This window comes from Sphaerodactylus townsendi, linkage group LG15 (assembly GCF_021028975.2).
Source record: "Sphaerodactylus townsendi isolate TG3544 linkage group LG15, MPM_Stown_v2.3, whole genome shotgun sequence".
Taxonomy (NCBI): Eukaryota; Metazoa; Chordata; class Lepidosauria; order Squamata; family Sphaerodactylidae; genus Sphaerodactylus; species Sphaerodactylus townsendi.
In genome coordinates this window covers 13,293,533-13,320,208 of record NC_059439.1, presented here as the reverse complement: position 1 = coordinate 13,320,208, position 26,676 = coordinate 13,293,533, and the positions used below count along the sequence as shown (strand labels likewise).

The following is a 26,676-nucleotide window of genomic DNA, read 5'->3' as shown; positions in this document are numbered from 1 at the left end:
ATGGGGATTCCTCATGCTGTCAGAATCCTTTGGGAATGGGGATAGCCACCTGTTCCTAGGCTTCATTCCTTCTATTTCACAAAGGAAAATGAAAGCTTGTGTAAGGGATATTCACCACTGTGATACTCATCACTGTCTCTATTGCCCCCATACAGTGAATGTTGACTCCTTGTGCTCCTGAATCAGAGGGAGTCAGATATCACAGAGTCACACTAAGGCCCCTTCCGCACATGCAGGATAATGCACTTTCAATCCACTTTCACAATTGTTTGAAAGTGGGTTTTGCTATTCAGAGGCATATCTAGGAAAAATGTAGCCCAGTGAAAAAACTGAGTTTTCTGTGTCCCCCGCCGTATGGGCAGCCGCCCTCCCCCACCACGACCAAACAACTTTTTTGTACCAGGTCTTGAAGTCAGTGTATGGACCTGGGGGGGAAGGGTGTGGGGGCAATTTTCCGCCTCCCACGTGACTAAATGGCCACAGCCTGGGTACATTTGACTCCATATATCCCCCTGGGCAGTACACCCCTGTTGCTATTCCACACAGCTGCAAAGTGCATTGAAAGTGCATTATTCTGCATGTGCGGAAGGGTTTCCAACTGTCCAAGATTTTAAAAATATCTTATCCGTTCAACAGAGGCATAATGTGCAGGAACCTTTTCATGGCACCACCTTCACCAAGTATTTGCAACAGATCAAACTTATATTAAAGAAACCACTGAAAGAATCAGCCAGCTTTAAAGAATCAGCCAGCAATCTAGTTTTTAAAAGTCCCCAGTCTGTTTTCTTACCCAAAATACACACAGCTTAAAATCTCCCTTTTATTCTTAAGAAGCAATTTGCATAATCTGGTCTAATGGCAGTGGCATCTTTTAAAAAAGCTGGACGCGTGCCCCTCCGTTTGCCCCCAGAACCTCTTTTGCATGAAACATTTAGGCAACATTTGCCATAAACAAATACTCATCTTCCTTTCCACTGGCTCACATGACACAGCAGGTTCAAACTGTGGTTAAACCCTGCACATTTCAGGTTTGACTCATGCCTGCTTCTGTGTGGACAGGAAACTGTGGGAAGAGAGAAAGAGTTCAACTCCCTCGACAGGTGAGCAGATAGTAGTGACAGCGATTTCTTTGCAACCTTTGAATCTGGTTTCCTATAAAAGAGGGAGCTTCTTTGAAGTGAAAGCAGTAAGGTGCGTGGGACAGGGGAGTCCCATGACACGAGTCACAGGCTCTCCCGAGGGTGGCTGGCAAGGGGGAAAGCACAGCATGAGGAAAGGAAGTCTACAGCAAAATGTGGTTCCCTGAATGTTCAGCTTCTGTAGGGAGCAGAGGTGTAGCGTCTGTAGGGACGTGGGGTCACCTTTGACCCCAGGCACCACCTATCTGGTCACGTGAGGGTGCAAAATTGCCCCCCACAGACCAAAGGCTTCCATGGGATTCTGCAGGTCTGCCAGGCACCCCTTAGCCTGGCAACAGGAAGATGCTGAATACCAGGCAGGGAGGGAGGTTTGAGCGGGGGGGGGGGGGGCCTTCCACGGACCTTCTTGGTGCCTCGGCCACCTCCCTGCCTGCCTGGTCTTTGCCGTCTTCCTGTTGCAGGGCCGGGCCAGACCGAGGGGGGGGGGCTTCTGTGAGCCTTCCTGGTGCCCCTCAGCCTGGCCCAACCCTGCAACAGGAAGACCAGGCAGGCAGGGAGTTTGAGTGGGGAGAGGCAGGGGCGTCTGAGCCATCCCTGAGCCCCACCCCCCATGTGCAGGGGGTGCACGGGGGAGGTGTTGTCTCCGGGCGCCATTTCCCCTCGACACACCACTGGTAGGGAGAGAAGGGCCACTGAATGATTGTGGCAGTAGAGCAGCCAAGCCAATCCTTAGCTGCTGCTGCTGCCGCCTGAGATAGCTGGAAGTGATCCCACAGCACTGCTACTGGTGGAGAACAGACTTTGCCAGGCAATTTGCCAGGCTTTCTTATCGAATCAGGGAGCCTAGTCGTAAGCTAAGGAGAGAACAAAAGACCACTGCAGCTGCACTGTTGCCGTGGGCCCTGGGACAAATGTCCCACCGACCTGTATGGTTGCTATGGCATTGGCAGGGCAGTCTTAGTGATTCTGGGGCCCTGGCCAAAAACCAGAAACCCACATTTTCTGGCTAAAAGAAAGGTGCTCTGATCTGGGGAACTTGCTGGGTGACGTTGGGCCAGTTACAGTTCTCTCAGCCCATGTGGAGGAACCTTATAGGGTTACCAGGCGTCAGCTGTGACTTGACAGCAAAATCACCCAGGCGAAAGTACAGGATTGGGGACCAAAATCACTGCTGACGCCACCCTGGGAAACCCAGCAGCCCTCCATCTGTGCTTTTTTTTGTTCTAAAAATGTACGCAGTTATGTCTCCACAATGGTGAAAAACCCTGACTTCTTCCTAGACCAGGGGTAGGGAACCTGCGGCTCTCCAGATGTTCAGGAACTACAATTCCCATCAGCCCCTACCAGCATGGCCAATTGGCCATGCTGACAGAGGGTGATGGGAATTGTAGTTCCTGAGCTATCTGGAAGCACCCACTGGAGTCTACAATCCTAAGACCAATCTTGGCTTTGGAAACAGGATCCGAAAGAGAACTCTATCTACACGGGTTAATGCTGGATCCCAAGCCTTCTTTAGATTTTAGTTTCTCTCTTCCTCACAGTCAGAGCCTGGTGCAAAATCTGAGTTTTCCTCCCCCCACCCAATATGGGCGGCCACCCTCCCCCACTACAACCAAACAACTTTTTTTGCATCAGGTCTTGAAGTCAATGCATGGAGCCGGGGAGGGGTGGGAGGAGGAAGAGTTTGGTGGGCAATTTCCCCCCCCCCCGCCACATGACTAAATGACCACAGCCCAGGGACATTTGATCCCATATGTCCCCCTGGGTGGTGCGCCCCTGCTCGCAGTGAACTACATACTATCCCCTCCCCTCCTCATTTTACGCTTGCATCTCTGAGCAGGGATGGAACCCAGTTTGTCTAAATCAGGGGTCCCCAACCTTTTTGAGTCTGTGGGCACATTTGGAATTCTGACACAGAATGGTGGGTGCGGCAACAAAATGGCTGCCAGGAAATGACTGCCGGAGGAGGTGGATCCAGTCACAAAATGATTGCTATAGTTTAACATCAATCATACAGTGAAGATGTGCAGGGTAGCAGTTGCTGCCAATGCAACACTTTTTTAAAAATTGCCAGCAAATCAAATCTTCAATAGTCAACTAGAAGACCTGCTGAGCAAAAGCACTACCATGATCCACCCTCTCCCTAAAAACATTTGGTGGGTGCCAATAGTCACTGGGTGCCGTGCTGGTGATCCCTGATCTATATCCTCGTCCAGCGTTCTTACTGCTACAACCACACTGCATCTAAACCCCTGCTCCTCCACCAGGAAACCCTGCCCCACGATCTCCCATGCCCCAAGGTAAACCATAATTACTCTGGGGAGAAAAGTCATTCTTCTCGTGTTCAGAAGTAGGATGTTGTTTAGGATTGTTCAATCGTGTGTCCCGGGGTTATTAAAAAGAGATTCTTGGTCTTGTGCACCAGGAAGGTTCTGCTTAAAAGTAAAGGAGGAGGAGAACACTAAGAAAGGGGACAATGAATTAAAAAACATAAACAGAATTGATATTCCCAGGCAGAGTAAACACAGACCTGGTGGGTGTTACAACTTCATACCCTATTTCATAGGTGTCAAACTCGCGGCCCTCCAGATGTTGTGGACTACAGCTCCCATCATCCCCTGCCAGCATCATGCTGGCAGGGGATTATAGGAACTGTAGTCCATAACATCTGGACAACAGTTATTTACCCTATTATACTGGATGCCGTTGCACAGTGCACAAAAAATCCTGAATCCTGTGCCCTTTTCTTCATCTGCTTTGTAACCATCACTTCCACCACTGCCACAGAGCCTCTGACAGCTCTAAATTGATCCTGATACATCCGTGAACCTTGCCCTGGTTTGCCCCAGCCAGCTGGAGTTCCCAGCAGTGTTCCTCTAAGTGCTTTGCACATCTGCAGCCACGGAGAGGAGGGTACTTCACCCAGACCTGAGTTCAGGGGAAGTGCAAGGGCTGTTCTTGAGTCTTTGGCAAACACCTCTGACACTGAGCTTGTTCATTTCTTGCTCTGTCCCCCTTTCCTTCCATCCCTGGTGCTTTTTAAATTCTCTGCTTTCAAAACCAGAGCGCCAGCCTGGAAGATAACTTGCAAGAAGTCAGTCTTTGTACCCGACGGTAAAAGCTGTTCAAGATACGCTGGTTTACAGCTGAGATGGGAACAGGGAAGAGAGGCATGGTAGTTACCAATGCGCGTTGACTCCCTTGAGATGCACCTACTGTTTCCCTTGCACAGGGAGCAAAGGTTCTGAGCGCTACCTGTCTAATTAATCATACAGTATCTATGTAGCATTTGTGAGGCTTCAGAGAGACTTCAGGCCCCTTCTGCACATGCAGAATGCACTTTCAATACACTTTGCAGCTGGATTTTATTGCGCAGAATAGCAAAATCCACTTGCAAACAACTGTGAAAGTGGATTGAAAGTGCATTATTCTGCATGTGCAGAAAGGGGCTTCAGAGTCATATGAAAGCATCAACACAAGATGGACAAGTGATTTGTTCCTTCCTCCCCCCTCTTCCTCCCTCCCTCCCTCTTTCTCATCTTTTGAGATTCTTCCCCCCTTCTTATCCTCTTTGTCTTTCCTATATTTCTTCTTCTTTCCTTCCTGCTCAGCAAATACACACTTAGAAGGCACTGGGATTGTGTCCCCACACTGGTCCCCACACATACATCTACGTACACAGATAAAAATTGTTAGTGAAGAGGTTTTGAATTGTGGATCGGGGCTGTAACTTGTGCACACACTTGTACACATTGGTTTGTACGCCCAGACACCCTGAAGTGGGGCCAACAGGCACTTCACCCTCCCCCTTTTTTGACATGCAAAGTTGTGCATCACTTTAAAAGGCTGGGGAGGGGTGGTCTTTAGCCTCTCATTTTCTCCTTCTTCACTTTCCATTTTCAACCAGGCTTGTCACCATCTTTTCCCATTTTTGCCACTGAAGACCTTAAATGGGGCAGTGGCTAAGGGGTAGGACCCAGGAAGCCTGAGTCCAGATCTCCACTCCGTCATGAAGCTCACTAGCTGAGTCTAAGCTGGTCGCACTCACTAAGGTTAACAGCGTACTGCCCAGAGGGACATATGAGGTCAAATGTCCCTGGGCTGTGGCCATTTAGTCACGTGGGGGTGGGAAATCGCCCCCCCCCCCACACACTCCTCCTCCCCCCACAAGAATCCATACACTGACTTCAAGATCTTGTGCAAAAAAAAGTTGTTTGGGCATAGTGGGGGAGGGTGGCCGCCTATACGGGGGGAGGGTGCTAAACTCAGATTTAGCACCAGGTTACATTTTCCCTAGATATGCCTCTGGGTTAACCTACCTCCCAAAATTATGAGGATAAACTAGAGGGGGCGGGTCACGTGTTAGGTGCCCACAGCGGCTTGGAGGAAGGGAGAGGATAAAAATGGGTCCAACTTTCCTCTCCTCTCTTTATTTTGCTTCTCTTTTTCCATTTTGTTTTTTCTTTCATTGCCTCCCATGTTCTGCAGGAATGTCAAACGAGCTCTCTGGAAGTAAGACATTTCCTCGGAGTTTGTAGCCTTAGAACAGGGTAGGGAACCTCTGGTAGCTCAGATGTTCAGAACTACAATTCCCAATAGCCCCTACCAGCATGGCCAATTGGCCATGCTGGTAGGGGCTGATGGGAATTGTAGTTCCTGAACATCTGGAGAGCCGCAGGTTCCCTACCCCTGGTATAGAAGAAGTGAAGCTTGTTACGCGGGGTGAACAAAACTGCACCAGCTGGAATACATCAGCGAAAGGTCCTCCTTTACAGCTGGTGCTCCCGACAACTGCGCCTGCTTCCCCATCTAAGGGGAGATTTCTGGGGTACCTCTCAATTTGCCACTGAGTTGTGAGAAGAGAAGTCCCTTTCTTCCAATTTTAGCATTGGTCCTCTTGTCTGTCTCCAGCTGCATCCACTCAGCTCCCTGCCCGCACATCTGGCCCTGCCAATTATAGCAATATATAGTTTTCCTGTTTTTTTTAAAAATTTGTTTTCGATGAGCTATCTCTGTAGCTATGCAGCTACAGATATGAGAAAGAAACAGTTCCACAGAAGAGAAGACAAACTTACAGAGACCATGCTTGGTTCACCTACAGAGAAATTGTAATGTTACTTGACAAAGAGTTCTGTATGACTCCAAAGCCTGCATTTTTTTTTAAAAAAAAGCTAAATTAAGGTGACCAGATCTGTAAGAAAGAATTTTTGGTTAGCATCTTTCAGCTCACAACGGACGGATGAATCGACTCTGTGTGGCACCAGCCCTCTTGTGGTCAAGTACAGAATAAATTCAGCAAGGCTCAAAATCAACCTTTTTTTTTTCTTTTGGGCTATCGGGGATACCTCCAGTAGTGTGAGTAACTAGAATTGGAGTGACCCCAACAGAATTACGCGTCAAATCTCTTTGGAAGGCATCTTGCTAACTAGGCTTTGCATAATGTTTTTTACTGCCTTCTAGGGTATATAAATACTGCTGACTGAGGATCCACTTCATACATCTGATGAAGCAGCACACAGTATTTCTGTTCATCTTTAAGGTGACACAAGACTTTCCTTTTCTTCATGTTTTCTTCTAATATGGCTTCCAAACAACATTTCAGTGAAGTTCCAGGGGACAGGCATCATCTGACAGCGAGGCTGATTCTGTGAGCTTAGCAGGGCATGAGAAGGAGAGCAAGAAAGGTCGTGTCAATGCTTGGTTTTCATGACCCTTTCTTACATGCCCAGCGTAATGCTGATCGCCACTTTGGGGTCAGGAAGGAATATCCCTCCAGGTCAGATTGGCCACGGATCCTGGAGAGATTTTTTTGGCCATCTTTTGGACGTGGAGCAGAAGCCACCAAGGGTGTGCGTGTATTTGCGAATTTCCTGCATTGTGCAGGGGGCTGAACTAGATGACCGACAAGATCCCTTCTACCTCTATGTTGCTGAGGGTTTTCTATGTTGAGAGCCAGAAGAGCAGGTGGATTCTAATCTGGAGAACAGAATTTGATTCCCCACTCCTCCTCCTGAGTGGCAGAGGCTTATCTGGTGAACCAGATGTGTTTCCGCACTCCTACATTCCTGCTGGGTGACCTTGAGCTAGTCACAGTTCCTGGGAACTCTCTCAGCCCCACCTCCCTCGTAAGGTGTCTGTTGTGGGGAGAGGAAGGGAAAGGAGCTTGTAAGCCACCTTGAGTCTCCTTACAGGAGAGAAAGTTGGGGTATAAATCCAAAGTACACCTCCTCCTCTTCTTCGTTGTCTTGAACTGTTTGGCATGGGCTTCCTTTGTTCAATAGTTAGGTTTTTTACGCTGTTGGGTTCTTAATGCCCACTGGCATAATTTTTGCAAGCTGCTTTGGGCCCTCCAGGATAAATGCGAGACTCGAATATCATAATAAGCAAATGAATATGCATACTGGCCATTGTTTTGGGATACAAAGGTGAGGGTTGTGGACTCTTTGACTCAGCCTCAACTTTGACTCTTTAGAAGTTCTCCAAAAGGACAGGTGAAACCGCATCGTTCAAGTTGTGGTTTGGCCCCAAGATCAGTGAATATAAGCTTGGTTTCCAGTTTTACTCGCTAAAAATAATTAGCTGAACTCTGGGTTGTGAAGCTTGTTCTCCAAATCTTCTGTTTTAATTTTACACGGCTCTGAATAGCTATAAACCATGTTGAAGACCCAGGTGATTGGTAAGACATAAATAGAACAGGTCTGATGACTTAATTAAATTACACCCAACTTATCGAATAATTCCTGAAGTAGAAGGACACCTGGCTCTCCCATGTTCCTGACATGTCCACATGGAGAGAGGTATCAGTTTATTTATGAAATGAGAATTACCATACATTTCACTGAGTGGAGGTCATGCCCAATGTCCTGGAAACTTCATGCACAGGGACTGGTTATGACCATTCAAAGGTGAGACGATATCGCTCTCTAAATATGCTTGGAAGCACCTTTTTCGTTATTACTTCATCTAGTCAGTCAAAAACAGATGCCACAACCAGGAATCTTCAAGGACTTTCTGGAGGCATCTCATCCCCCGACACCCACACCACCCCATATTATTTCTTAATTTGTTTTTCTCCCCTTTTTCTGCCTCCTTTTCTTCCCACTCACCAGCCAACATACTTGTATCTGTTTCCTTTCTTCTGTTTTCTCTTCTTCCCTGCCCTTGGCAACCTCTGCCTGAGTCCTCCCTCAAAGGCCAAAACAGCCCCCAAAAGGGTCCTCTCCCCCATTTTTTATTGACAGAAACCAAGGCCCCTTCCACTTGGGCCAAGAAACACAGGTGCGGGATGCTTAAAAAAACCACTTTGAGGGGGAACTTCGCACAGATCCTGCCTCCAAAACGAGTCTTCCCCATGTTATTTTCCCCAACCTGGGTTTTTAGCGAGTCTTTTCAAATATCCCAGGTTGCAACTGCTCACAAGCGAACAGCCTGGCAGGAGGCACTTTATTCGCCTCCCTTTTTCTTTTTCTTTTTTTCTCGCGGCTTACATCTGTGTAACTATGCAGGTGCAGACAGTCGTATCATGAGACATTAGCATGGCTGTGGGGGGCGGGCGTTTCATTTGTGCATGCCTGCGTAGCTACACATCAGTGGGAAGTAATTTTTTTTAAAAATAGACATGTCTCCAAATGAAGGTGCAACAGTAACCGGGATTGTTTCCGCGGGCCCCAATCGCTGCCTGCATTGATGCATGTGAATGTGAAAACAGGAAAACGGGTTCCTTTATCCCGACTGCAACCTGTTATACATTTGCTGCGTAGCAGGGGCCCAAGGCTAGAATATTGGCAAAACTGTTGCGGTTGCCCAGCAACAGCCACTGAGGTCTTGTTTTCTGTCAGCTACCAGCACTCCTTTCATCATTTTGTTTTTAAAACCCTCAATTTTTTTATTTTTAGATCTTTTGCAAATCTGGGGCATTTGGGGGTTTGTAGAACTATCTGTCTTTTCCATTCATAGCTACAATTTCTGGATTTAGGGATCCTCAAATTTGGTCAAGTTGAGAAATAGATATATGAATCTGCATTTCTTTTTCCTAACTGCAGATATATCAGCTGCATTGCTTTTTCTTAACTGCAGTTAAGAACAGGGGGGAGAAGGAACAGGATAGCCATTTGGCCTGGGCCTCAGAGATCCTAGAATTCCCATTCTGAAGGTTCCATGCAGAATTCTCAGGGATCAATAGAGAAAGATGGTAGAGTTCAAGATGGTCTGAAAATCTTGCCCTTTAACCCCAAGAACATGTACTCACTGAAAAAAAAAGCAACACTTCACAACTCTAATCATATATGGTCTCCATTGCTTTGAGTGTACATTCTTTTCAGGTTTGATTCTCAATTATGCACACATTTTCCCCCTCTTTGGCAACCACCCTGCCCCCAGATCAGAGAATCCCAGCAGTTTCCAAAACCTGTTTAAATGCAATCCCCCCGCCCCTTTTCAGGGAAAAGAAATGAGATTCATACGTGCTAGGCTTTCTTTGGGTTTTCTTAGTCCACCCCACTTTCTCCCACTTACACCATAGTAGTTCCTCCCACTTTTCTGGCCACTATTTCAGGATTATCAGAAGGGCTTTTTCTCTTTTTTAAATAGTGAAGATCCATTGCTGGAGTGGTGAACCCAGTAAACTTGATAAGGCTGGTCTAGCGAAGTAATGCTATCCCAAAGATTGCAGCATGAACAACAACCAAGTGGCAGGCACCCTCCCCAAGTGGAGGTTACGTGGAAACAAGGAGGAAGCAGGTGGGTGGGCAAAATGGTGGTTTGCTTTAGCTACGGACACTTCGCAGGAGGGTAATTTGTGCGAACAAAAAACCACAGGAAAACAAATAATGGTGTAAACAGGAAAACCCCTCCATTGCAAAGCAAAGTTAAACACGGGGAAGAGACCTGGGCAGCGCCAATCTTCTCTTGCAATTAGACATTCCAAATAAAAGTGAGCAGACGGTCCAGGGAGGCAGGTTGCTCTCTTCTCATTGCCCTGACACAGCTCCTCAACAATTTGCACTACCCATCCTGACTCATATTACTTTGCCCTTGCTAGAAACCTCACATCTCTACCCAGGCGAGGGAGGACTGACTCACTGTAAGTCAAATTGTAACCAGTGTGGTGGTTTTGAAATGTTATCATGTGATTTAGAAAAACAGAGGTCGTTTCTTATCATAAAGTAGGTATCTGTTTATGCAAGGGGTTCTCATCCTTGTCGAATGTGTGGACACTTTTGGAATTTTGAGAGCACTGAATAGGTGTCAACACAAAATGGCTGTCCGGAGGGAGAGAATACTTATTTATTTGTTTATTGAAAACATCTGTTAGTTGTCCTCCTACCTTGTGTAACTCAAGGTGGCTTACAATGTAAGAAAAACAAAACAACAATATTGGAACTTCATTAAGGATAGCAGAATGAGAGAGAGAGACAGGAAAACACAGGCAGGATTCTACTTTGTGGTTTCATCCTGGTTTAAACCCCTGGGTTTATTGGCAAGGGGCAAACCACTTTCTCATTCCACTTTTCTGGGCCACCATAACAAACTTCTACCAATTCAATTTCAATGAGCTTTCATAGTATTAAAAATCACAACCAATGAAACAATTGTAAGAAAATTATGTGAAGACCATCAAAAATAACCGTACTCTTTAAAAAGAAATAGGCTACCCGATTGCTCAGGGGGACATCCATATCACTGTGTGGCAGGGGCCTGTCTGAAAAGGCCCATTTGAAGGGTTGCCAGTGCTGGGTTGTGAAAGTCCCTGAGATTTGGGGGGTGGAGCCTGTTGGCAGAAAAACACAGCAAACGTGCCCAACCAGATTAAAGTGTAGGTAAAGGTGCAAACCCCATCATTATTGGCCCACGGGGTGATGTCACATAACAACATTTACTAGGCAGACTATATCTATGGGGCGGTTTGCCATTGCCTGCCCCAGTCGTCTACACTTGACCCCCAGCAAACATAAAGACCAAGCAGCGAGTCAACTGGTGCTAAATTGTATCCAGAGAACTGTAATTCAATACTTGGAGAATCAAATGTTTATTGTTTCGCATTGTGTTAGAGAAATTGAGTATTGGACGTTTGTGGATTACATAGAGAGACTGTGACTGTGAAGAAACAGGTCCTTATCTTGGACATTAAAAATATATATATAGGTGGAATAGTTTGTGACAACATTGTTGGGATGTTCTTGTTATTTGAGCCGTAAGGTGCAAAATTTGGCAGAATTATAGTTACTGGGGCACCTAGAAGAAGAGTTTGAATTTATACCCCATCTTTATCGCCTTACTAGAAGAAGAGTTTGAATTTATACCCCATCTTTATCGCCTTACTAGAAGAAGAAGCGTTTGGATTTATACCCCACCTTTCTCTCCTGTAAGGAGACTCAAGGTGGCTTACAAGCTTCTTTTCCTTCCTCTCCCCACAACAGACACCTGGTGAGGTAGGTGGGGCTGAGAGAGTTCCAAAGAACTGTGACTAGCCAAGGTCACAAAGCAGGAGTGTAGGAGTGCAGAAACACATCTGGTTCACCAGATAAGCCTCTGCCACTCAGGTGGAGGAGTGGGGAATCAAACCCAGTTTTCCAGATTAGAATCCACCTGCTCTTAACCACTACACCACACTGGCTCTCAGGTAAAACCACCTAGAGACTGGTAATTCTAACTCCTCAAACTCAATGCCTTCTTTTGGATGGCAGTCGATATTGCTTTCCCAACTGCTAAAAGACACAACATCTTCCCACCTGCTGCCACCTTGCTGTTTCACACCTAGTTTGATCAGGCACCCTGTATAACCCACCTGCCCCTTTCCTCCAACCCCAAGTTCATGCAACTCCTCAGCACATGTCGATGTGGGTTCTCTTCTCTTTCTTCTCAAAACGTAGAGATTAGTTTTCTGGCAACCCTGCTTTGCCACAGCCGCTCAAAAGCCTGGGTTTATCTCCTTCACACCATCTAGCCAGGGCTTTGTGCTGGGTTTTTTATTGAGCAACCCACAAAAAGGAATGAGAATCAAGTTGAGCAGCCTGGGGAGGAGGGGGGGGGGCAGAGAGAAGGAACTCACATGTGATGGGAACAGGTTGTGTGTGCAAAGTGTTGGCAAGTCACAGCTGACATTTAGTGACCCCAGCCAGAACCCTTCAAGGCAAGTGAGAAGCAGGAGTGGTTTCCCTTTGTGCCTTCTTCTGCAGAGTCTTCCTTAGTGGTCTCCCTTCCAACCCCCAACCCTGCTCCGTTTCTGAGATCTGATGAGACTGAGTTATACCATGCCACCTTCCCTCCCCCGGGAACTTATTACCAGCAAGCAAATGTAACAAAAGCCCTAAAAAATAGCCTTGAAAAGCTGTGATTTTGCAAGGAGGCAGGATAGGTTTATGTAACACTTCCTTTGGACACACTTCATGTACAACATTGGTCCTTTCTACACAAACCTTTCGAGGCAGGAAATAAAGCGTTTCCCCCGTGGCGTTCCACATTGTTTCTATCTCAAAATGTTTTATTTCCAGCCTCAAAACTTTTAAAACAGATCTCCTTTTAAAACGATTCTCTGGCTGAAATGTTTTGAAAACATCTCCAGCTGCTTTGCAATTGATTTATTAGGTTTCCCACGGTTCTCTGCTTCTCTGAGCTTTCCTCCTTGTTACCATTTTCACTCAGTTCCCCCTCACCTGTATATTTGCAGCATGTCTCTATATGTTTTTTTTTATTTGGGGGGTGGCAATCTTTGAAGCATCGAGTACACAAGCAGTAGGGAATGCAGCATGCAACACAGAACTAAAAGGGGGGGGGGGGAATGGTGGCCAGGAATTGTTTTGAGGGGATGAGTGCAGACATACATAGTTATAAAGGGGGGCGGATTGAAAACATTTTAGAGACATTTTAGGGATTTGTGCAGAAAGGGCCATCATTACATCCTCCTCCCCACACACCCCCAAAAACAGAGGTCCAGATATCGATCTTCCTTACTTCTTCCCTTAAGAGTTAGAATCCTCTTTAACAGAACCTAAGGTGTTAATACTTAAATCCAGTATTTACTCATTCCTTATTCACTGGCCCCTTCTGCACATGCAGAACAATGCACCTTCAATCCACGTTCTCAATTGTTTGAAAATGGATTTCGCTATTCTGCACAGTAAAATCCAGCTTCAAAGTACATTGAAAGTGGATGGAAAGTGCATTATTCTGCTTGCACGGAAGGGGCCACTATGTATTTATTTACTTCATTTATATCGTCATTATTTATTTACTTCATTTATATTGATTTATTAGATTTCCCACGGTTCTCTGCTTCCCACGGTTCTCTGCTTATTAGGACTAATAAAAGGAAACACTTCTTCACACAACGTGTGATTGGTGTTTGGAATATGCTGCCACAGGAGGTGTTGATGGCCACTAACCTGGATAGCTTTAAAAAGGGCTTGGACAGATTTATGGAGGAGAAGTCGATCTATGGCTACCAATCTTGATCCTTCTTGATCTGAGATTGCAAATGCCTTAGCAGACCAGGTGCTCTGGAGCAGCAGCAGCAGCAGAAGGCCATTGCTTTCACATCCTGCACGTGAGCACCCAAAGGCACCTGGTGGGCCACTGCAAGTAGCAGAATGCTGAACTAGATGGAGTCTGGTCTGATACTGCAGGCTAGTTCTTATGTTCTAATGTTCTTATATCTTGCCTTTTTTCCCAGAGGGGGAACCCAAAGCAGCTTACATGTTCTTTTCTTTTCCATTTTATCCTCTCAGTAACAAACGCAAAAGGACATGACTGGCTCAAGTTACGCAGCAAGCTTCTATGGCCCAGTAAGGATTTCAGCACTCTAACCACTACACCCCACTGCCTTGAGTTGTATGGGCTGCTCCACATGGGGCTGTGTTTCTATCTGTCCGAAGAGGTCAGGACTGCGTGGTCTGCCATAGCGAGGTTGGAGTGACTGGAAGTCATCCAGAAACACAGATGTCCTCCCAATGCAAAACACAGCATCCCTCTGGTGAACTTATTACTTAAAACAAATTATGGGGGATGAGTCGTGGCTGAGGCCTGTTTCAAAGTTTACAAACGTGCAACAGTCATGCATTCAAATTCTCAAATCTGAAATTAATCTTTTGCACCCCTTAGTTAACACTGAGTCATATCAGCTCTTCCTTGAGAAGCAGTTCTTATTTGAGTCAAATTGGGTCAGTTACGTTTAGCAACCAGAGATGTTGAACAGCAGTGTCTTTGTGAAGGGGAACAAGAAAAAGGTGTTACCTTCCTTACCCCAAAGAAGGAAGAGCTTATCAACACCTTCCCCACATTCCTAATAATGAAACAGGCCCTCTGCACTGTTTAGGTTAGGGAGGTATGTTTCTTCCGCACAAAGAGCACGAAGTATCAGCCACTAATTAAGTTCTAATTATCCTAGGCAAGTTGATTTCCATTAACACATCTAATTCACAAGGACATACATGACGCCTTAGTTTTAAAGAAGGCTTCATTAGCCCATATCTGTTTCCGGAAGCTTCCTCTGAGGTGGTGGGGGAAACCATCTTGCTAATTTAACCACAGGCACAGGCCTCAAACCAGCCAATTGTTTTGGTAAGCCATCCCTTGCGTTGAGGTAGAAATTAGGCCATAGGGCTACCAACCTCCAGGTGGGGTCTGGAGATCTTCCAGAATCTGGAGGTCTGGAGATCTTCCAAGTAGGGTTGTCAGGTCCCCCTCCCACCGGCCATTGGCAGGGGATGGAGGGTAGGGGTACTAGAGCCAGGTTAGGAAACTCCTGGAGGATTCTGGGATGGAGATTGGGGAGGACACGGAATTTTGTGGGGTACAATGGCATGGAGGCCATCCTCCAAAGTATCCATTTTCTCCAGGGGAATTGATCTCTGTAGTCTGGAAATGAGCTGTAATTCCCCAGATTCCATTTAGAGACTGGCACCCCTATCTCCAGACAACAGAGATCAATTCCCCTAAAGAAAAATGGTAGCTTCGGAGGGTGGACTTCATGGCATAATACCCCACTGAGATCCCTCCCCTCCACTAACCCTCCTCTCCCCAGGCTGCACTCCCCAAATCTCTAGGAATTTCGCAAGCCAGAGTTGAACACCCCAAATGTGCCCTGAGAGGGAGAAGTTTCTCAAGCTAGGGCAAGACCAACCGAATTTTCGTTAGGACCAACTGAATTTTCGTAAAATAGTGAGCAAGCTTTCAAGTTCCTCAGGATAGTTTCTTTTGTTCAGTACCCAAACCCTAAAAACAGGGTATGATGGAGATGCCTCTGTTCTAGAGCTGGCAGTCTTAAAATGGGTTACAGGATGTGTATCAAACACCATCTGCCCCAATTGTTGCTGATACATCCTGTAGGGTATTCCACTTGAAGACTCTGCAACCCGCCAGACTTGACCTTCCTTTTCTTTTGGCGGAGAGGCCTGAACATTTTGCCTGATCATGCATTCTGGGGAATGCTACAGTTGGCTTGTTTTGGTTTGTTCTGCTTTTTTACAAAGACATAGCACACCTATTCTTTTGAGATTTTTCCAACTAATGTTACTACTGAGGTGAGACGGAGTTTTGCTGGAAGTACACCTGTAGTTTTCTGCAAAGCCTGGGAAGACGATTTGAAGGCCTGTGAAAAATATCATTCTGGAAGTCTTAACCCCTATTATTGTGAATGAGCCACTGTACCATTATTGCTCAGTGGGGTGGTGGAAAGAAAAAAAAAGGGGGGGGGACAACTCATGGAAGTCACTTCCTTTTTCATAACAGGATGTGATTTCTAGGAAAACACCATCACCAGCCTATGCTTACAGAGATTGCCAGCAAAGGGCAGTATCCTAGATATTATAGCTATCAGCAAGTAATGAGGTACTACATTGTCTCCATAGAAGATAGCTAAATTCTGTCACAATAGATATGTGGGCAACCATGGCATATAACATATTCTTCTTTTGGTATCCTGAAATAGTGCATCACAGTAAAATTAGCGTGTGCCTTAATTCCCCCCTCAAATGTATGTAACATTAAAAAAACAACAGGCTATATTGTATTAGTCAAATAAAATAATTCCCCATAAAGTTTTGCATTTGTTTGAATATGACATCCAAATCATACTTGAATAACATTGAAATCTTGTTTGAATAATAGTTCCCTTATCTATTTTTCAGTTCAAGCATTTGTTGCTTTAGAATGTATGGTAAGCAAACAAAACATCTTAAATCAGATAACAGTATATTTAGGGCAAGGGAATTTTCTGATTCATATTGTTTTTCTGAAAAACCATGTCACTTTTACTTATAAAAAATATCTGCTAAAATTATAATAAAACAATATTAATAAATTTATCATTTACATTGTCTTTAAGGGGTCAGAGTATTTTATGTACATTGGGTCATATCTGATTCTCCAGAAGCAAGGAGACTCCAGAAGCAAGATGTAGAAGCCAAATTTTTATTTCAATGGCCTTTACGGTAATCTTGTAAGTAGGTCAGTCCACATTTCACTGAGAGATTATGATTACAAAGCAGACTAAATGACTTCTGGGAAGCCCCCACTGTCAATCATACTCCATAGGGTCACTGAGAGGCAAAAAGGTCACAGTTCCTTTAAGGACAAATAAAGATAACAAGGAAAAATTATAATGTCTTTTTTTGCCATCAAGTTAGCGCAGACATAATGACCCTGTGGAGTTTTCAAAGCAAGAGATATTCAGAGGTGGTTTGCCACTGCCTGCCTCCACGTTGTGACCCTGGTATTCCAAGGAGGTCTCCCTTTCGAATACTAGCTAGGGCCAGTCCTGCTTAGCTTTGAGTTCTGACACAATCAGGCTAGCCTGAAGCTATCAATCCTCTTATATTGATTTTAAAAACCTCTTATGTCGATGAGAGCCAGCATGGTATAGTGCAGGGGTAGGGAACCTGCGGCTCTCCAGATGTTCAGGAACTACAATTCCCATCAGCCTAGTCAGGTCTGTGGAGAGGTGTATAGGAATGGCACTTTTGATGAGTCCATTTGGACTAAACTATTGATGAGACTCTGAATGGCTGCTGTAACTATCTGTCTTTTATGGACAATTGTTTTATTGTTTTATTGTATTTATTATTTTATTGTATTTATTGTATTTTGGAATGCCAATAAAGGCTATCATCATCATCATCATCAATTCCCATCAGCCCCTACCAGCAGGGCCAATTGGCCATGCTGACAGAGGCTGATGGGAATTGTAGTTCCTGAACATCTGGAGAGCCGCAGGTTCCCTACCCCTGGTATAGTGGTTAAGAGCAGGTGTACTCTAATCTGGAGAACCGGGTTTGATTCCCTGCTCTGCCACTTGAGTTATGGAGGCTTATCTGGGGAACCAGGTTAGCTTGTGCATTCCAGGATGGGCCAGCTGGGTGGCCTTGGGCTAGTCACCGTTCTTCGGAGCTCTCTCAGCCCCACCCACCTCACAGGGTGCTTGTTGTGGGGGGGGAGTGGATTGTTACCCCTTTGAGTCTCCTTGGAGGAAAGGGGGGATATAAATCCTCTTCCTCCTTCTCCTCCTCCTCTTCTTCTTTTCAGAGGCAGTGTGCCTCTAAGTACCAACTGTTGCGGGAAGGGGTCAGCAATAAAGGAAGGTCATTATCTTCGTCCGGGTTTCCAGAGGAATCTGACTGGCTAGTGTGGGAGACAGAATGCTGGGCTAGATGGAGCTTTGATCCAACATGCTAGAGTGCTTTGTATTGATTGATTGATTGATTGATTGATTGATTGATTGATTGATTGATTGATTGATTGATTGATTGATTGATTGATTGATTGATTGATTGATTGATTGATTGATTGATTGATTGAATATACTGCCCTATCTCCGAAGGGCTCAGGGCGGTGAACAATATAATATCATGTATAAAAACATATATATAAGTTAAAAAATACATGTATATGTTCTATCAGGCGACCATCATTCCACCATCTTGCTGTGATGTTGCAAAGCGATCTCAGAACTGGCATCCCCAAAGCTTGGATCAGAATCTAGTCTAGCTTCGGATTATTGTGTTATTTTTCACACACTACTTATCTTAAAACGTGCCTTTCAATACCTGTGTATACCTGTGTGTGTGCTTGTGTGGGCTGGCAGGAAATAAAAAGGACAGTGGAACAGAGGAACTAAAACTGGAACCTAGGAAATGTAGAAGGCAAGGACAACGAGACGTCGCCCTACTGCTGTGCGCAGGTAGCAAGAGGTTTCGATGGCTGGGTACAAATGCCAGGGTTTGAACATTGACCATAAATATTGAACAGGGAAGCACAAACAGCTTCTAAAACGCTACAGCATCAGAAACATTCTCGTGAATTGAATACTGAACAGATGTTAAGCCCAGGACCAGATCTACAGGCTAGACCTAAAAGCACAAGCTAGGCCTAAGAGCAGCTTTGCAGTGGCTGTTCCTACTATGGCAAGGAGCAGCTCTGGAACTCCAGTGGAGAGGCAGAGAAGCCCTCCGCACCGCTCCCCCGCCCCCAAGTGCCAATCTAAGCTTAGTTCCTTAGTTTTTGGGGTGGCACGCTTAGCCTGCCTTTTAAAGGCAGGTGCTTATAATTTTTCAAGATGAGGGTGAAAGTAAGCAGTACAAACTGGTATGGCGTAGCGGCATTGTTCCCCGCTTCCATCACAGCACCAGCATGAAATGTAACTTACATACTGACTCTTGAAAGGCCAAGGGTTTGACTTGGGCAGAGGCAGCTTCATGACGTCCTACGGATACTAATCCAGCATTCTTCCGCAAGGAGCCAGCTCGGATTTTCTGGAAAGCTTACAAACATAACATAAAATCAAAGGCTTTCCCAGGCTAGTTAAAATAAATAAATAAATGTACCAAAGCGAGGAAATTTGTGCCAAATTACCAAATGCACGGACATTTTTACCTCGGGGTTCTTCATTGTGCAGTGGCCTCGCACTGGGGTCTCTTCGTGTTTCTCTGTTTACACACAAGAAGGTAGCCCATTGCTTGCAGCGCAGTTTGGTTTCTGAACTCTGCCAGCTCTCAGTTCCTGGCTCTCTTAACTCCACCCATCAATTCAGCCTTAAAGGCACAGATCTCTCCCCCTTCCTTCTCCACTCTCTCTCTCTTCCTGCTGCTGCTGTGGCAGGAAAGAAAGAGACTTATTTTAAGGAAAGGCTGGTTTGAAATAAAGTTTTTAAAAGCCCTTCCGATCATCAGGGAAGGGGGAAGGAGAGTGGTCGAGGTGGGATGGAGCCCAAAAGAGACCCTGCTTATATTATTCCTTGGGAAAGCCCTCTCTGTTGTTATTGTTATATCTAGATATCAATATCTCAATATAAGCATTTAGAGAAGCAGGAAGGAGCTGGCAACATGAAAAGGGGGGCGAGGGCCATGTTAATCTCTCCCCATGTTAATTAGTGAGAGAGGGTACAATACGGATTGCCACCTCAGGCAGCAAAATATCTTGCTTGTGTTCTCTTACAGGTCCAAAGATCTCTTGACATAAATTCTCCGTTCTCCGTTAATATACACCAACCACTGTTATGTTCAGTATCAAGGCAAGTAAAGGCAGCTCGAATGTACACCTCACATCTTTTCCTAATGCACATGCTTTGTAACTTATAGGGACTGTAATCAGTGGTGGGATCCAAAAATTTTAATAACAGGTTCCGATGGTGGTGGGATTCAAACAGTGGCACTGCTGCACACACGCACCTCCAGTCCCTATTGGGCAGGGAGGTTGCTTTAGTAACCCCTTCTCGGCATTCAGAAAAAATTAGTAACCACTTCTAGAGAAGTGGTGAGAACTGGTTGGATCCCACCTCTGACTGTAATCCACGCTAGTTACTATGAGCATAGAACAGAAGTGATCATGACTCCAGCTTAATTACCAATTAAAGACTTGGAACTTTATTTTTGTTTTAAAGCCTGTGGAATTGTTGTTTCAGAGTACAAAGCTCAGCAGGAAAATCTCCTACAGTCCCTAAATGAGTGATTCCTAATATGGTGTTCATGTGTTTTCTGGCACCCATTTTCTTCTTCAAGAAGGTATCTCTTCACTAAAGAAAAGAGTCAATCCTGCCTTTCTTTACTGGAGATGAACCAACAAGCATTATCTTTACTTGTTCAGGGAGCAAACAATCAGAAACATCTGTTCGCACTGTAAGAGGATGCTGGACTTGCAACTTCCTGACAATTTTGTGATTGACCCCAGAACCCCATAGCAGCCATCTTGTGGTGGTACCTACTTCCTGTTCTCAAAATTCCAGAAGTGCCCCAAACCCAAAAAGACTGGAAACCTCATCTTACACGATATCATTTTCCTTGATGAGGCATTTCAAAATTCTTCAAAAACTAACCACTGACCAAAAAAAACAGAACCGCAAAGGAAAACATCTGTCAGGTGGCAACTTTTATTGGAGTTATTCTGTTTCACAGAGCACAGAATCTCTTCAGAAGATAAACACACACCAACAAAAAAAAAGAGGGGGGATCAGGACAATACAGACAGACCAATCTCTCTCCCAAGGGTTTTCCTCAGCAGGTTGCTAAGAATGCCTTCCTTGTTTCTTCTTATTTGGGCAAAGTAGTCAGGCAAGAATGGGGCTAGAGAAGAGATTTTGATTTGCTGACTGGGTAAAAGGAAAGGCAGATGATGGTTTGTAGCAAAGAATTTGTTGTATTCAAGAGAAACTGCTAATCAGAGAAAGGGGAGTTGTAATGAAATGTTAAGGTGTTAGGGAAGTTGTTAAAAGAGCACTTATGGACTAGTTACCCTTTAATGCACTTATCCACCTTAGTTTTTGTTTCCCCCAGCAGTTAGAAAGCAGCAAATATATGGATTCCTCCCACTCTTTCAAAAGGCATTTGATACCATCGAGTGGACATCCTAATAAATATTAGTGCTAGTGAGAAATCTTTGTGTTAGGAGGCTGAGCGAGCATCCCTCCCAAATACAAGGAGGTGCAAAAACTCATCCACCTTTCAACAATGCTGATTATGAGAACAAGAGAGGAATGAAGGATATAAAAGGTGAACATAATATACTTACCTGAAAGAGTGTTTCAGACATTGGGAACCTGGCTAGATTTAACTATCTACTTACTGAGCCCATTTTTATTTCACCCTTCCTCCAAGAAGCTCAGAGCAGAGTAACTTTTTCTTTGCACAGTGGCAATCAAATACTTTTGGGAAACTTACAAACAGGACATTTTAGCTGCAGTTTTTTGGAAATGAGCCCCATTTAATAAAATGAGACTTGCTTCTGGGCAGACTTGTTTAGGATTACTCCCTGAGGCCTGAACTCAATTCCCTGCAAGAACCATATTCCAAAGCCCTGAAAGACCAGATTCGGATTGAGACCATGCTGTGGTGGTGACGGGGAAGGGGTTTACCCTCCTCCCTCGGTCATTTTCTCCACCACATTTCCCTACTGCAAGGAAGTATTCAGTGTATATGCAGCTCTTCAAAAGAGCAAATAACATTCCTTGCAGATGTTTCATGTTAGCTAAAGCCCCTCATTCTTGCACTGCAGTCCCAAACCGAACAGGGCCCTTATGGCACTTTGGGTATTCCCCCAAAGAACTTGTAGCTACCAGTCCCCATGGTAATCATGCATTAAATACTAGATCTAGTTCAGGGCATCCAGTGTGCGCCTGAAGTTCTCTTGCTTTCCATGGGGAAAGCCGAGAGCAAGAGCAGGTACGCAGAAACTTCCTGGTACATCAGGAAGTTTGCCACGCTCCACTTCTGCTCCCCGCCTGCGGCAACTTAAAATCATAGAATCCTAGAGTTGGAAGAGACCCCAAGGGCCATCAAGTCCAACCCCCTGCAATGCAGGAACACATAATCAAACTACTCCTGACAGATGGCCATCCAGCTTCTGTTTAAAAAATCTCCAAAGAAGGAGACTACACTCTGAGGTAGTCCATTCCACTGTCGAACAGCCTTTACCGTCAGGAAGTTTTTCCTGATGTTTAGGTGGAATCTCTTCTCCTTCACCTTGAACCCATTACTCCTGGTCCTAGTCTCTGGAGCCACAGAGAGCAAGCTTGCTCCCTCGCCAACATGACATCCCTTCAATTATCTAAACATGGCTATCATGTCACCTCTTAACCTTCTCTTCACCAGATTAAACATATCCAGCTCCCTAAGTCTCTCCTCATAGGGCATGGATTCCAGACAAAAGCACTGGTACAAGGAAGATTGCCGTGCCTGGGTTCAGTTGCCAGCAAGGCCTCCTGGGTAATCGGTTAACGGGCATGCCCATTTTTGTTCCTTACCTGGGGTCATTTAGTCTATTCATGGAAGAGGGGACAGTTTTGAACCAAGATCTTTCACAGACATAAACCTACACTAAGTTCAGATAAATGAGAAAAATCTCGTTAAACAACTTGATTTGTATCTTCCTCATCACTTCATGAGCCAATCCTCCCTAGTCACTTCATGTATGTTTCATTTGTTTGTTTGTTTGTTTGTTTGTTTATGGTGAACCTATGGGACAAAGAAAACAATCTGGATAATATTTCAGCCCTTAGGAAATGCTCAGCTACGGATTAAAAATGAAATCACTTTTTTTAAAAGCGCATCACTCAACCCTTCCCCCCTTTTTTGCTTGTTTATCACTCCTTCTCATTAACTCTGAGGTAGATTTCACATAGAGAAACAAGAAAAGTGACAATTTGTAAGAGATGCATTGTCGGCCTCATTCCGCAGAACTTGGCCTTGTTCTTGCTAAACATATTCCAAGTAATCAGCAACATAATACGATTTATGTGGATGGGATTTCTCCGTGGCTAATTTTTAGGGTGTATGTTAGGGACAGTTTGGACAATATGGCTGATGGGTAGGTAGCTGTCTTTCAATACCTCCATATGGTTAGTCGTTCATGTGCCTACAGTGAATTGCTATGCACTTTGGGAGAGTTTCTATACTCTTTGATTTAGGGGCATTTGTAGGGGTGCTACTATTTGCACAATCTTTGTGGTCAACCATCTGACAGAAACAAGCCACTGTGCAGTGACATCTCACTCAAAGACACTGAAAATGAGTTCTCTGTGCTAGTCATGAGGTGGAATGGGGGGGTGTAACAGTCCTTGGTTATAAAATACATGACAGTGAGCAAAACAGCCCCATCATGAGGCAAAATGAAGTAACCACCTCAGGCGGCAGATGATGAAGGGTATTAAGGGCAGCAGAGGGGGAGAAAGGCAGATCAGACCCATGGGGTACACAGTCCTCTGGCAAATTCTCCTGCACAACTGCGTGGCACTGAATAGGAGACACACAATAGCTTTACACACATCCCTCCACAAGTTCCCTTTAGAGCTACTTACTAGATAAAAGTGGAACAAAATTCATTTGTTGACATCAGATTATGAGAAGGAATAGGGACATATGGCTGACAGCTTGCAACACAACTACCTCGTCTTGCCAAGCTGAGAACGTTTTCATCAGACAACTAATTGGAGATGAGGAATGAAGAAGAAGATTGCAAAATGGATGAACAACCTGAAGAGTCAGTCAATCATGAACTTTAATCTATATAAACTTTCTGTCCCCCTTCCTTTCATGGGCCAGGACTGGTTCTACCTTTCTGAGGGCCTTCAGAGATGGGATATGGCAGTGAAGGATATTGGATTCTCAAACCCAAACACCGCCTAAAAATCCATTCTTTTCACCTGAGATTCAGGTGTGTGTTGCCACACAAAAATCTGTTTATCACATACAGGAGAATTAGGTGGTAAAACCGTGAAGTGGATAAAATAGATCATTCCACTTCAGGTGACAGATTCCAACTTTGAATGTTCTTTCATATTAAAAAGAACTCCAGGCAAACAGAAAACTAGTTCAGCAGGGAGAAATGGTTTCTTGGCTTGAATTGTTTGTTTTCTATTTGCAGGGAGGTTTTAACCTGGTGAGATACCAACCAAACTTAAATATTAAAAAAAACAAACCTCTGTTACATTTTTGGGCTGTTTCAAGTGTTCATTGGTAGACGAGATGACAATAACAAATCTGGGTCTTGAATGCAAATCTGGGTCTTCAAATTTTGGCCACAGCTGTAAAGCAAGAGGCAATTGAACCAAAAAAACAAACAAAACAAAACAGAGGGGTGCAGAACCCTTCATCCTCTCACCATATTTCACCCTACAACCATCCTCTCCTCATGCTGATTTTCTCTTAGCTGATGCTAGAAATCAGAAACATCAACAAAAAACATCAGGGTTTGGGGGGACATGATGGGCGAAGGAAGGGTTCAGAACCCTCCTGTTGCTTCTGTTCGTGAGACTGCCTGCTCTCTTTACAGTGGTCTGTTGGCAATTTGCATTTGAGGATTGGGAGGGGAGATCTGTTGCTGCATTTAGTTCTACCCTTTGATGTTCATGGGTCTCAGACTTAAGAATGAATGCATTCAGACACACACACACACACACACACACACACACACAAAGAAAGCAAATGAGATGGATGGGAAGACAGAATGAGCAACCCTGACAGGAGACAGTATAGATGAAGAGGAAGTGATGTCTTAGTGGTAGGAGGTTTTTTTAAGAGTTGGGAAAGACCACTGTGATTTTATAGGAACAAGGGAGTGAGATTACAGGAGTGAGAAATCCAACAACTGTACCTTTATGGTCTGTGTTTAATTCTGTTCTCCGCCTTCTAGTCCCCCTGTGAATTAGACCACGAGCCAGAAGGCCCCAAGCCTACTTGGGCACCCGGAGCCCTTGGGATAAGGCAGGCTATAAATCTAAACATGTACATTTGTTACTAAAGAACCTGGAGCTAGGAAGACAAGGGCCTCACGAGGAGAAAAACAGCACAGCTCTATTGGGACACAGCCCAGTGTGCGGGCAGGCCATTTGAAGGAGACGGTTCTCACAAAATGGAGGCACCACAGGGCCGGAAAGAGAGAGGCCAACTGGAACATGCCCATCGTTTTAGATCAGTACAGCAAAAGATATGATTGATAAGGCCAGAGAGAGAGAGAGATCAAAAGGTAAACAGCGGATGTCCAATACAGGAAAGGTGTTTACATTTATGCCTTTGTCAAAAACCATTGTTAACATGCTGTCACTGCAGAAGATAAATGTTGCAGAATGTGGTGAGTACAAGTCTGGTTATACGGGAACAAACTACCTAAAGCAAGGTGAGAGGGTCCTTGTGGGGGAAGTGGAAAAACAGTTGCCGAAAGAGAACACGGACAGCCACACACGGGGACGGGGCAGGGATGCTTCTGGGGCTTTACCCAAGTTAGCGGTGAACAGCTCCTCCAGCGCACTCTGTGAGAAACTGGTACAAAGGAGCAAAAGAGCATTCATGTGTTGTAATGTCCAGTGCAATAAGGTAAGAACATCCATGCTACACTTCTGGAGGTTGACTCTAATTCTCAGCAGCATCGTTAAAAGAAGAAAGTGGGCTTTTAATGTAAAAGACCAAGACGACGACGCTCAAACCAGCCAGTTGGAGGCCGAGGGTTTCTCTGTCCAATAACCAACCAATGAGGAGTAGGGCCCAATTGCCCTTCTTAATAGCTTGAAAAGGCAGGGTGGGATTTGTCCCATTTAGACATTCCTGCATTGAGATGGGCACAAGAAAGAAAACCTTTTGATTTCTTTCACCTGAGTGGCAGGGCTGTTCCCTCAGTAGGTTGGCGCTCACCCATCTAGTTGCTCTGTCCAACCCCACCCCACACGGTGCAACGATACATACAATCACAGGTGATTTCTCACTCATTCTACCCTGAGATCTCCTGGAAACATCAAAACTGAACCATATAGACATGAGAGCCTCCAAGGAGGCCACCTCAGTTCGGAACATCGAGACCAGGACAAGCTGGTCAGCCTGCTAAGTCTGGTCCATGTATACTTCTTCACCTTTCCACTCCTACTGCCACCACAGCTGGTTCAAGCACTGGAGACATATTGCAGGTCCTGCTCATACCGAACAGGAAAGAGAAGAAACCCACTTTGAAAAAACCAAGGCAAAGAGAAGGGGACGAGGGAGAGGCAAAACTCTTTGCGGCTCAGTCTACTGGAGACTTGGAGGTATTTTAGAGAGAGCCCCTGTTGCTCCATCACTTTTCATGCAGCATCCAAGGAGGGTGGGGTGGGTTGAGGTGGACAGGTCTTGTTAAGGAAGCCAGAAGAAGAAGGGGTGATGGTGCAGGCCTCAAATCTTGCTGTTCTCCAGGTGGGAGTCAATGTGTTTTATCAAAGCATCGTCCGGGTAACCAATAGGGAAGGCCACCTGGCAGAGCGGGCAGCTTCGGATATCAGAGTCCACTGTCTCCATCAGCAGCTGAGGGACACAGGATGAGAAAAGAATGCAGACGAGAGAAGACGTTTGTTTGTGGTTTTTTACAAAAAATAATGCTTACAAATATTGTATTGTCGAAGGCTTTCATGGTGGGGAACAATTGGGTTTTGGGGGCTTTCGGGCTGTGTGGTCGTGGTCTGGTAGCTTTTGCTCCTAACGTTTTGCCCGCATCTAAGGCTGGCTTATTCAGAGGCATGTCACGGTAAGATCTTACGATGACATGCCTCTGAAGATGCCAGCCATAGATGTGGGCAAAACATTTGGAACAAAAA

General features: G+C 45.1%; 1 protein-coding gene across 2 annotated transcripts in view; it reads right to left on the bottom strand.

Annotated features, from left to right (window-relative positions):
• Window positions 1–22,149: 22,149 nt before the first annotated feature.
• Window positions 22,150–26,676, bottom strand: part of TBKBP1 (TBK1 binding protein 1) — a 96,798-nt gene continuing 92,271 nt past the window's right edge. For both annotated transcript variants that reach the window (XM_048517864.1, XM_048517865.1), the window contains exon 10: window positions 22,150–26,386. In XM_048517864.1, the coding sequence (XP_048373821.1) occupies window positions 26,258–26,386 (129 nt within the window). In that variant the 3' untranslated portion in view covers window positions 22,150–26,257. The remainder of the gene's footprint in view (window positions 26,387–26,676) is intronic.